Consider the following 12,740-nt stretch of genomic DNA (forward strand, 5'->3'; position numbering starts at 1 on the left):
TGTGCGCCGCCGGAGGTTCACAGAGCCCCGAAATTAGTCGGATAAAACCTAGACACCCTGGATTAGAAAAAAAAAAAAGTTCTTTCACTAATGATCGATGACGTGGATGCAGTAAATGGCTGCAGGCATATGTTTCCCCTTGCCACATCATGAAAAGATTATAGAAAACTTTTTCTTTTCAACGAGACCACAAGGTCCCCTTCAATTCATCGGTTGAAATTAATCCTATTCGAGAGTTGTCAATTTAATTCTAGTGATCGCAACATGATTTGTTCATATGACGCTTCAGAAAGCTTGAAATAGTAGTAAAGGAATATACCACTTGAAAAGCTTAAGGATTAATAAATAGAAATCATTATGGGTATATATTAGTTTGCTTTTTTTTCTTTCGCTCCTAACTGGAACATACTATGCTATATCACATGTATATTATCTACATCTATATCAATCAATATATTAGGTTAAAAGAGAATTTCCTGAAACTCTCTGAAACCTCCACATGACATTCATATAATTAAAGAAATATATTTTTTAATAATTAAAAATCTTCTATATATATTGATAAATAATAATTAGATGGTGAAATTTTAATAATTTAATTTTTCAAAATGGTAATAAATTGTTAACTTAGAATTTATTTGCTTAAATTATATACAATTATCAACGGGACTCTTTTAAATGTCAACACGAAGAATTTCTTATTCGACAATTTTTTTCGGTAGATAAAATTTATTAATGTTTAATTTCTAAGAGATTCGACTTCGTAAACAAAAATACTAAAGATATTAATTTAATGATCATTTTTTTGTTAGTACATGTAAATGTATCTGAATTAGGAATTTTTTTCCAACTTCTAAATATATTTCAAATTATTTCAATTTCTTTATAACTTTCTCAAATATTATTTTTATTTAATTATCGAGTAATATACCAATTAATATATATATATATATATATATCATAGGTTGAATGTTGTTGTCATTATTGAGGAGATTGATATTATATATAATAAAAGAAATCATCCTCCACTGTGAAGTTGGAAAAGTTTCACTATTATATCATTGTTGTCGGGTTACATATTCAAGACTTGACCTTATTATATTGAGACCATTGGATCGAATAATTTCACCTCTACTTTTTTGGTTTGGAGGAATCGATTGGATTTATAAAATGTTCTTTTCTGTGGATGGATCATAGTCACGCAAGGCTGCACATTGACCTGAGTGGTTGACCATGGACCGAGAAGAGACAAAGGATGAGCTGTACCCAATCTTTTTATTATCTTTGCTGATTCATAGGATGACGTATCAGCTGTTTTGGAATTAATTGAATTAACCTGTGGAGTGGACCCCAAAAAGTCTTCGTCAACTCTGGAAAAAACAAATTTAAAGAAGAAAAGGGCAGGCGTGATTTAGGACGATAAGTCACCAATGATCAATAATTGCCAGAGGACACAAAATTAAAAAAATAAAATAAAATAAATGAAAATGGAATGGAGAGTTATTGCCTATGGGAGGAAGACGCTCAAAGCCCATGAAACATTTGGGCCTCCGAAGCTATGTAGAGTGAAACCCAGCAAGCAGTGTGAAGGATTCATTTGGAACTTGATGCATGGCAGCAGAAAAATGATATCAATTAGCAAATGCGAAGCAGACCTGGGGAGAATCAAATCGAAAGCTTTTCTAGATTCACATTCATGTCGCAGATTCGATATTATTCCGACAGAGCTCCAAAAGATAGAAAGTTTCGAGTTACATAGTATGTACAAACAGAGATCAACTATTTTCAAATTAATGAGCAGGCTGAAATTCGTAACTTTTACATAAAATGTCTAGAAGACCAGACAGGGTGATAGCCTGTTTGAACTATCGGACTTCAAGGCAGTTCGAACTCGTGGCAACTCAGCCTGATCAGCATCGTTTTAGTGTCCTCCAGTAGGTAAGTACACCAACCGGAAGCGGTTTGTTGTTTCATCACCGGGGTAGAAGAGAGGTTACAACACCCCTCATACATAATGAATGCCAATCCACGCGGCTATTGCTCCATATAGGATCAGAAACAATTACCAAAGCTCCTTTCGGGTTCTTCTGCAGCAGGACCATAAAGATCTCAAGCGACACTGTCCAGAGCAGGATTGATTTTTTGAAACTAATTTCCAACTTCCATTGCTCATGGTCCATCATCTTTCAGAATCTTGGATATCCTGGTAGAAACTTGAACATAGAATCGAGCGACGGCCGCAAAGCAATAGAAATCAGACTGGCAGAGAGACTTAGAACTCCAACTATTCATTCTCGCTCTGTAGAAGCATCCTCATTCATCGTATTCCCATGTGGAGACACGATGCTGAGAACTGACATAGTCCATGGGGCCCAGTTCTTCCATTTTTGAGTCGAGCAGTTCCAGCTGTCTCTTTACCCAAGGTGGATCATTGGATTGCAACCAAAGAGCTTCATGTGTATCCTTGTGCTTAAAATCAGGTTGACGCGAATTTGATTTATGCTTCCTATTGTCCCACCACTCATATGGGTTGGCGAAAAACACTTGCCAGAGGAGAAGCCGCTCTTTACGCTTTTCAATAGGCGAAGCACCTGTAATATTGAAGAGAACAGCATCATGCGATCAGCGGCATAATAAATCTGAAAAAGCGTCAGCAGAACGGATAAGGTTAAGGTTACATGACCAGGAGGAATCAATTAACTCTCCAAGATGATACGGTGAACCATGTTCTTGATGAGCAAAAGGTTTCAATAACCCAAAAGACACCTGACTTCAAAAGCTCAATACTTTACACCTGGTCGATGAATCCGATGGACTCAATTGGCAGGGATTTGGAAGGCAGCCATAATCCTTTTTACGGGAGTTATTTTTCAAATTTAAGAGAGAAATGGAATATGAGATTTCTCACCCAGTTTCCGTCCTATATGTCCATCAACAATCCACAGTAGATGAACTTGGAGGAAGAGGAAACTCCGAGCAATGAATCCTATCTAGGTGAATTTTCTTACTTCCCATCCACTTCAACTTCCAAATGAAGGATTGCCCCTTCCTCTCCCTTTTTACTAATATCATGGAGATCATTTTCCAATTCTTCCCTCAAACTTTATGCCCCCTTGCTAGGAAGCATCCCCACAGAATAGAAGACTACTTAGCTGAGGCAAGATAATGTCCAAAAAAAAAATGTGAATAGGAAGCCCATCTGAGGATCATGTTTGGCACGATATCAAAAATGTTGTCCATACCAGAACTTTGGGCATCCCTGATCTTCCTCAAAGAATCACCACTGATTGCCAACAAAGACTTCTGCAGATTTGGGGAATTATGTGAATTGGGTACTTCTCCTGTATTTGGGGTTTTTTAGGCTCTAAGTTTTGAGTCTACTATCGTTGTTTTGTCTGGCCTTATGATGTTTCTGGTCTCGGGCCTGTGTACTTAGGGGGTTGGTCTTAGCTCTTGTACTGACTTTTTGTAACTTCCCGTGTTTTATTAATGGAAAGAGCATCGCTGATTTGGCAAAAAAATGTGAAAGAGAGAGAGAGAGAGAAGATTAGATAGCTCAAAAGTTCATCGCATGCAAGCCTTCACAAACAAATTTAAAGGAAACCAAATATCGCACATTTTTTACGTGTGGAACACAAAAGCACATATTTTCTTTTATTGTTTTTGAATCTCCTTCGCTCTTCGATTTGGTCATTCCTAAGACTAGAACAGCAAAATCCAATGTTCAACCCAAAATAAGAAGATAAAGAGAAGGCTGCACAGAGCTCTACCACCTCACCTGACTCCATTTCATCTGGATTTCGATGAACCGGTTGGCCACGCTGCTTTGCAACATAATTCAGTTCGTGAACAATTACCTAAAGAGAACATAAAAGAAAAACAGGTTACATAAGCTTTATCTTGGAAACAGTCCCATAGGTTAACAGATTGGCTCAGTGGTTCCTTTTCCAAAAGAATTCAGTAATCAGCCAGGATGATCTCATTTTAATCACATAAACTAAGCCATCCAAATTAAAAAGAAGTTAACAGCATAGTGCTTTTTTTTCCCCCTCTAGCATCTACTCGCGGAAGTTGGCTTTCTGTGAAATTGTAATAAAGAAACAGCAGTTATGATCAGCATCATGCGGTCCGTGTCCATAATATTCCAATCATATGGACACTAGATATCCCCATACCAAGGCAAAGCATGATACTTCCATGGATAAGGGAGAAAAATTCAGGCCCGTCTTCCATCACTGCTCCGAAAGAAAGTTATACGGCTCAATGAAAAAAAAGCACCAAATCATTCGTTGGATTCAACGAGGAAATGCCGTGACACAAAATCTCGAGAATGCTACGCATCGGCATTACTTAGTTTCCGCCTCACTGTCCTGCGAAAGTTTGACAAACATCTAATTTCTGGCATAAATCTCCGAACTTGGCAGTTCGTTTTCCAAAAAATCTTGCTTTTAATGGACATGAAACAATCCCAAACTTTCTCAACCTCATAATTTGCTCGGAGCTGTCCATCTCCGGCAGCCTTCGTGTAGCAACCCAACTGACCGGAAACATAGATGAAATCATTCGGTTTCAAGTGCTCCCATGATATCTCAGCCATCTCATTCCACATCTTCAGCCTCATCCTGCACCCAGAAGTTGCCATTCAAGGTTTTCGAACATCGCTGCGAGAACAGAACAGACAGCAAGCCGTTTGATTGAGTTAAAAATCAACCTACCAGAACGCGCGGTTCGACCGGCGGCGAGTATGCACGGAGAGCACAGTGTGAACCCCAAAAGAACCGTTCCTTGTCGCGACACGCTTGAGAGGAAACTGAACGGTGCCGATCAAACTCGCCTTGTTCTCCAGCCGCGGCTGCCACTTGATGACGGTGGGCCTCTGGAACTTGAGGGCGTGCTCGTAAACCGCACTGCTGCTTCCGCCGTCTGGCTCGTCGGCGGAGAAGCAGCTCGCCGGCCTAGGCCTAGCGGACGATGAGAAGGGGAGGAACCGGCCGAGAGAGGATGGAGTGGTGCTCCTCGTGAAGGCGCGCAGGCGACACGCCTCCATGAAAGAGCTCGATCGAGCTCGAAAGAGCAGAGGGGGACGGAGTTCGAGCTCTGAAGGGACAGAGGAGGACGGGGAATGGACTATTCTGGCCCATTGTCGCGACGGGGATTCACTATTCCCGCGGGCCCATTTCTGCGCGGGAAATGGCCATCTCATTCCGGGCCCCGTGGAGAGGAATGAAGCCGTGAGTCCGGAATAGCCATTCCGGGCTGGGCCGGCATTCATCCCGACCGGCGAAGCGGCAATATCTGGAACCGTAGTAAGACGACAACAATATCCAAGTCTTCAACCATTAAAAAAGGGAAAAAAGAATAATCTACGAAGAAAAGAATAACATCAAAGTCAGCAAAATGTATAAAAGAATATTTAATCAGTCAAACTTCTTCCTCGTCGCCATCAGACGTTGACGTGAAACCTGTAGTCCAATTCATGTGAGATATGTCAGCGATGACAGTATCAATACGGTAGATCGGGCCCAACAATTCTTCAAATATCTTATCTCGTTATGCAATACGAAAAAGTTTCAATAAGATAGTAATAAATCAATGATAGTGTTTATCGTCCTAAGATTATTGGTCATACCTTGAGACTTCCATCCGCTACATCTAAGATTTGCTCGAATTTTGTCCATGGAGCTTAATATGTTACCGAAGTGGTCTACAATACATGCACGTATGAGAAGTCAGTGATGATATAACCTACAAACCCCGCAGTTCGTCCCAAATTTATGTGCGCTTATAAATTGTGATTCCATACGCGTGCATAGTGCAGGATTTTCTTCTCCTATTATACCCACCATGTATGGAGCATATATGCAGAGAGCAATTTTTACCTTAATATCATTCAATCAGAATACATATAAATGACAAATTGAGCTCACAGTGATCTTACATATTTTTACTATAGATATTTTGATTGATTATTACTCATTTAGATATGATTTATGCGACGAGGTCGGGTCAGGTGCGATTGAGGAGTTGACCAATTCAACCCCTGCCCTGCCCTTCCCTTAGCCGTTCTTCCACGGAGAGGTGAGTGTAATATCGGTTTCTTTTTTGGGTCAACTTTGACTTGGTTTTTATTTTTGTTGATTTTTGCGTTAAAGAGAAGGGGACATAGAAGATATCGTTTGATTTTCTTGGATCGTGTGTTGACAGCACCGGTGAATGAATGAGGGTCAAGTCTGCGTCTTTGATCTGAAGCTGCCTCCTCCTCCTCCTCCTCCTCCTCCTCCTCCCTCCCCAAGGAAGAGATAAGCGTTGAGGTTAGGCGTTGAAGTTGAAGAGGAGAGGAGATGGGGTGGGGTGGCGTCAAAATGACGATGTTTTCCCTTTTTTCTACTCAATCCTAGGTAGTCTCCTCCCTATAACTTTCCAAACCTTTGACCCAAGAAATAGTAATTCCACGAGGACAATACGAGTAACCAATAAAATGTTAGTTGAGTGATAATCAATCTAAATTTTCGTAAAAAGGAAAATATAAGTTCAAATCTCGAGAAACTTTTTTGTTGGGAGGAGAATAATCTTTAATATTCGATTTTCCGAAATTGCTAAAATAATGTCTCTCATAATTTTACTTGTCCAAAAGAAAAAGAAAAAGAACCTAAAAGACAACACCATCTCCTTGGGAAATTACCACATTATTCTCCCCTTGCCACCGACGAGAGATTTCAAATTGAGTTGATGATAATATATAACTTTCTGATTATCTAGGCCACTGAAAATTGAGTACCGTGTGAGCCTTGTTGATTCGACCCTTCCAAAAGGAGATCCTATTGATCATCCCTAGGAGCACTAGACTCGGTCGTCAGGGAGCGCATTGTAGTTCTCTCCCCGAAGGCTTATAGCTCATTGGAGGACCATTTCTAAACTATGAGTTTGAGAATGCTAAGTGTCAACTCTCTCCTTTTATCAAGTCCAACAGAAAAATGCACCGCTTCCGAAAGAGACGGTATCGTATACAAATTTGAAAAAGTGGTATGAACGAGACATATGAGAAATAAAGACAATTTTCAATATGATAACTCGATCCAGCTCGGTCCTCGCTCAGTAGGAATATAGTTGGAAATTAGGAGTAAGTTTGATCCATTCTTTTTGTTGCTTGAAATGATCAATTGACAATATCATGCTATCATCATCTTCAATCGCGAAAAGCTTGGGGGAGGAGAAAAGGACACTTCACTGACTTAGATTTGAGACATGACACGTAAGGGGAGAAGGGTAGAAAATCATGGAATTAGTTTACGTTGGAAGAAGCAAAACAGGACAAGGCAGAAGAAGAAATATACATACGGAAAAAGTAAAGGGGGGAGAAACAAGAAACCACCGAGCTGCTTCCATGGTGGCCTGGTATCTTGTATGACTGTGACGACTGAGCTCCGCTTTAATGGAAGTCGAAGTGAAAGACTTCCTTTTCCCGTCTTCCCTACTCAACCCTTTAACAAGTCGCGGATGAGCTCGTCCCGCAGAGCCCCAGCTTACTCCTGCTCCTCCTCCTGCTCTTCTTCCCCCACCGACTCCCCTTTCGGAGATGCCGCCCGCCGCGCCGCCGGGTTGACGGCGATGGGCGACCGGCGCCAGTCCTTCTCGGAGCGGCGGCGTCTCACCAGGCAGAGGAAGCTCCGCCACGCCACCGACGACGAGCTCGGCCTCAGCCTCTCCCGGTCAACGCCTGTCTCGCCCGAGTCAACGCCCAAGTCGCGGTCCCCGCCGGGCGGGGTGAACCGTCGGTGGTCTACGGCGGTGCCCCAGCCTCTGCCCCTCCCCGAGCTCGTCTCGGGCCGGGCGGCCGGTCCCAGCAACTTCAGGTCGCCTCCCGCGGAAGGGCCTACTTCCGAGCTCGTGGGGCATCATATTTCCAACGGGTAATCCATAGCAATCCGAGCGGATACTTGCTTTGTTGTTGGTGTTGATTTGGAATTAGTAGTGTTGCGATTACGGTGGGAATAAGAGCTATGATAATCACATGTTCATTGCATGAGATAAATGATCAAGTCATTGCTTTGGTAATATTCGAGTTCATATAGGACGCCAGGTTGCTCTGCAAACACTCAGAAGCAAGAATGAATAGAATTTCTCTAGCGAAGATATGGGAAATCTGATCATTCCTAGCGAACAAAAGTGATAGCAAAGCACGGCCTTTTTCTTGCGGATGCTAAAAATCTACCCAATGTGCTTTGCTCGGGCATCGAGTATGAATTAGTCAATATCTTTTGGCAATTGCAGAGACTGGTATTTGGATTCTATGCTTTGATCAAGCGACTGTCGGACGAGATTGTTTGCATATCTCAAGCTCAGGGAATAGCAAAACTATAATATGTTTGCTTGCTTTGTCTTCTGTATTTTGTTGATTTGGTATTGTCCTAATCACATTTTGATACCGGTTGGTATTTATAATGATGGCAACGTACTTCTAAAATTCCATTGGATTGGATGACCAAGGCAATTGATCAAAAAGACAAAAAAGAAAATTCTGTGTCCGCTGTGTCATGTCTGGTTCCTTAACTCCTTATGGTGGTTTGGCAAAAATATTTTCATCATTTGAAGTGTATTCACTTGTTTTATATTGTGAATCTGACGAGTGACATTGTGTTGTATGAATAGTGTTTTTTCTTGCAGTAATTCAATTTGTAAACCTTCAGCAAAGACGAATGATCACTCAGCATTAAAAGCAGCTAAACCGGCGACTTACTTTAGACGTGGATTCTCCCAAAACTTAAACTTGGACAGGCACCACCTGAGACCAAACACCCCTGCAAGAAGTGCTCCTTCAAGCCCAGTTCTCAGCCCACCGAGATCATCAGCTCCAGCATCTCAGGCCTGGCTAACCCTTGAACCTGGCAGAAACACGCAGAGCGCTGATCATTCCCCGCTCCATAGCCCAACCTCAGGCCAAAACTTTAACTACCAGAAAAACCCGAGGAGTGTCACGTTTCCATTGCATCATCATAAATCAACTTCGGACTCTCCTAGCTCTTGGTTTGAGAATAATCTGAATGCCCACCCTCTACCCCTTCCACCAGGGCCACAACTTATTTCACAGCAATCTCCAGCTTATAATAAGTCGAATATGTCTTGCTCGAGATGTCAGTGGCAGAAAGGGAAGCTAATCGGCCGTGGAACATTTGGGAGCGTTTATGTTGCAACAAACACGTATGCAAGTCCTTTCTCCTCTTTTCTCTACTTTGTTCTCTTGAAAAGAAATGCATTGCGGAGTTATCTCAGGACCAAAGAACACCCATGAGCCCATAGAACCGGCTGAATCCAAGACTCGTCATTGAGCCCATCTGGATGGCTACACCATGTAGAATAGGGGACAGCCCATTGGAATTTAGACGTGCTGCCACGCCTCAGTACTTGACAACATGCAAATACATTGTTTCATCACATTACATGACAAAATTTTCTTCTTCTTCTTCTTCTTTTTTTTTTTTTCCTGTCTGACAGGGAGACAGGAGCTTTATGTGCTATGAAACAAGTGGACCTCGTACCAGATGATCCAAAATGTGCCGAATCTATAAAACAGCTGGAGCAGGTTAATTTATTTTACTATTTCTCTTCTTGTTTTGTGCTCTTCAATTAGTTCGTGGGCAATGCTTAATGATGTGGAAGCATATTGTTGTTTGTGTACTTGATATATGTGTCAAATATTGTTGATCAGCAGAGCTCATTTTTGATGAGCTAGTTAATTAGCTGTCATTTTTTTATTTTTATTTTTGGGTGGAGAGTTCTTAAGTTCTTTATTGTCGTCTTTTCAATCATTTTATAAAAATCTTTCTATTTTTGGTGGTGTTTAGAAAGTAGGTTATGTCTTATGATATATGAGGGTTTACCACTTACCACTTAAGTTTAAGTTCTTTTGTCTTCTATCATCCTCCAGTCCTCACTGTGTCTGTTTTTCCAGGAAATCAAGGTTCTTCGTCAACTGAAGCATCCAAATATTGTGCAATATTATGGTAGTGAAATTGTAAGATCCGAACTTCTCTTTTATCTTCCATAAAATAGACAACTTGGAAGCTACTGATTGAGTAAGAAATCTTCTCATGTACAGACTGACGATCACTTTTATATCTATTTGGAGTACGTCTATCCTGGATCAATCAACAATTATGTGCAGTACCATTGTGGAGCTATGAATGAATCAGTTGTCCGAAACTTTACTCGGCATATCCTATCTGGACTTGCTTATTTGCACAGTACAAACACGGTCCACAGGTAAGCTCAAAAGAGTTTTACACATAAGATTGTCGACCTTTGATTTGCATGTATTTACTAGTCATAAAGTTTAAACTACTTTGTTTCTTAGGGTTCAAACAAATCATTTGCTGCTTTCTTTAAAACGAAATATAATTTTTCTGTTGGTAGGGATATCAAAGGGGCAAATTTGCTTGTTGATGCCATGGGAGTCGTTAAACTTGCTGACTTTGGGATGGCAAAACATGTAAGTTTGCCTTTGCTTCTACGCTGAAATTCTTTAGGTTCTGAGAAAATATGAAGGTGGGGTCAGTTTGCCTTCGTTTCCATGCTGAAATTCTTTAGGTTCTAACAAAATGTGAAAGTGGGGTCAGTCTTCACTGCTAAGTTTGTGAAAAAATTTCTATGGCTTCTCTCGTGACTGAAGAGAGCAGTCTCTTCATCTCATATTTCTGTCTACAGACTCTTCTGAGAGCTATCAGTACATTACTTGACATTTTAAGACTTCTCATGTGGGTAAATGGAACGAGATTACCTTTATGCGTGATATAAATTTAATGCACAATTGTGAAAACTTTGTTTTGAATCATCTATCACATTATATGAAACATATTTTTCTCGTATTCCACATTTCTCATGAAGGAGAAGAAAAATAAAAAAATGGAATGTTTTATTAAGACTGGACCTTTCTTTTCTGTTTCCATTTCTTTCTTCGGAGCATTACCTTATGACACCACTAAAGATTGTCTTACCCAAAACTAAATGGCTTTGGGCCGAATGTTCTTGGATTTTGTTTGCCAAATTCACCAAGTTTTCGTTGCATCTGATTGGTACTTCTATTCTGAGAATGTAACTTATCTCTGCTAATTTGAATTTTATTCAGCTGACAGGGCAAGTGTCAGTCCTATCTCTGAAGGGCAGTCCATACTGGATGGCTCCCGAGGTGTCTCTTCTTTTCATTGTCGATAATTTCTTCTAGAAGGCTTAAAAATGAGAACTACGGTGTTCATCGTGTACTCCTTTCTAAGCTATATATTTATGTCTGCAGCTCCTTCTAGGAACCCTTACTGGTGACACGAAGCCTGAGATTGCCTTTGCTGTCGATATATGGAGCGTAGGCTGTACCATTATTGAAATGCTGGACGGGAAACCCCCTTGGAGTGATCTTGAAGGGGTAAGCGTGTTAATCTTGTGTGAAGTTTTTAGATGACCATCTTGCTTGTTTTAACGTGATAGGGGTCCGGGAAGCTTGGAACTACTAAGCTACTACAATAATATTGGCTCAAAAGCTATAGCTGTTAGATAAAGCTTGCTAATATATTTATTATTTAACATTGAGAACAAATTATAGCTTATGCCGATTTTATACAGGAACAGGATTCTCGGCTAATACTGGGCTTAGGACTAATTCATTGGTTTATTTGTTGCGTGTTCATTAAGTTTATGATAAAAAACCTAATGTTGGGCGGAACTCCAAACGTATCCCTTGAAGTTAGCCGAATACTTCCTCTGAGTTGTCTCATGGCTTTTCATTCTTCAGCCTCAAGCAATGTTCAAGGTTCTCAACAGAAGCCCGCCTATACCTAAAAATTTATCAGCTCAGGGAAAGGATTTTCTCCAGTGCTGTTTCCGGAGAAATCCTGCGGAGCGGCCATCAGCTGTTGAGCTACTTCAGCATCCTTTCCTGAGGAACTCCCATGATCAACATATTCATTTTCCTGGTCTGAGATTCGTGGTAAGTGCATATAGTGAATGGTTCGGCTTTGAAATTTCCGAAAACTTTCTAATTTTGAGTCCTTCCTCTCTAAGAAAAAAGAAAATGAGTGAAACGACATTCGATTAAGCTCCATCAGACTTATATATCTCCATATTTTCTTAATACAGTAGGAGAAAAATCGAAAGCTGGAAAATTCCTTTCACGAGGCGGATGGATCATGATGTATTGAGCAACATGAAACAACATATCTTCAGATTGCAAAGTAACTTCCTGGTTATGTGCATTATGTTTTCCAGGGAAAATCATCGCACCCAAGAGACTCTTCAAAGCATAAATTCAAGCTGATCTCGATCCTCTCCTGACAAGAGCTCACCTGCCATTGAAGATTTGAGAAGCCATTTAGTTAGTTTTTCTTAGAAAAAACAAATCTTAATTCTGGATATACTACACGAGACGCTGCTGGGTTTAGAAATCTTGGGAGGTGGCTATAAGGGACACCAGCAGAAACTGAATAGGATGTTTCAAATGTACATAAGGGGAAAAGGTGTTTCTTCTCGAATTGATTTTTGTAGATATAATTATCTTGATTGTATACAAATGTAGTTGTTTATTGGGAATTCCGTTTGTTCGACTGAACTGATCATTGTTCCTGATGATTGCATGAGTGAACGTCGAAGAAGACCAATTCAGGTTTCTATGAAAAGGTCGAATATTACTGTCTTTTTTCTCGGTTGATGCATGCTTGTGGTATGAAGTAGCACATTTTAGGTGGCACTTTCCATAC

General features: G+C 40.6%; 2 protein-coding genes across 4 annotated transcripts; one reads left to right on the forward strand and one right to left on the reverse strand.

Moving 5' to 3' along the window:
- Positions 1 to 1,665: 1,665 nt before the first annotated feature.
- Positions 1,666 to 5,328, reverse strand: LOC116192261 (protein OSB1, mitochondrial). Its single transcript, XM_031520754.1, has 4 exons — positions 4,716 to 5,328; positions 4,484 to 4,622; positions 3,779 to 3,857; positions 1,666 to 2,591 (listed from the first exon to the last, which is right to left on the reverse strand). Exons 1-4 carry the CDS (start codon positions 5,270 to 5,272, stop codon positions 2,314 to 2,316), a joined length of 1,053 nt encoding a protein of 350 aa, XP_031376614.1. The 5' UTR covers positions 5,273 to 5,328; the 3' UTR covers positions 1,666 to 2,313.
- Positions 5,329 to 7,303: 1,975 nt separating this feature from the next.
- Positions 7,304 to 12,676, forward strand: LOC116188260 (mitogen-activated protein kinase kinase kinase 5-like). 3 transcript variants are annotated; one of them, XM_031517513.1, is made up of 10 exons: positions 7,304 to 7,910; positions 8,665 to 9,198; positions 9,493 to 9,580; positions 9,950 to 10,012; positions 10,097 to 10,260; positions 10,411 to 10,486; positions 11,123 to 11,182; positions 11,288 to 11,413; positions 11,780 to 11,974; positions 12,253 to 12,676. In XM_031517513.1, the coding sequence occupies exons 1-10, from the start codon at positions 7,405 to 7,407 to the stop codon at positions 12,316 to 12,318; spliced, it is 1,878 nt and encodes a 625-aa protein (XP_031373373.1). In that variant the 5' UTR covers positions 7,304 to 7,404; the 3' UTR covers positions 12,319 to 12,676. The 3 variants fall into 3 exon arrangements, with proteins under 3 accessions (XP_031373373.1, XP_031373381.1, XP_031373367.1); XM_031517521.1 differs by having other exon boundaries at positions 7,305 to 7,910; positions 8,650 to 9,198; positions 12,124 to 12,676; XM_031517507.1 differs by having other exon boundaries at positions 7,306 to 7,910; positions 8,650 to 9,198.
- The last annotated feature ends 64 nt before the right edge of the window (positions 12,677 to 12,740 follow it).

The sequence above is a fragment of the Punica granatum genome, chromosome 1 (assembly GCF_007655135.1).
Source record: "Punica granatum isolate Tunisia-2019 chromosome 1, ASM765513v2, whole genome shotgun sequence".
NCBI classification, from domain to species: Eukaryota; Viridiplantae; Streptophyta; class Magnoliopsida; order Myrtales; family Lythraceae; genus Punica; species Punica granatum.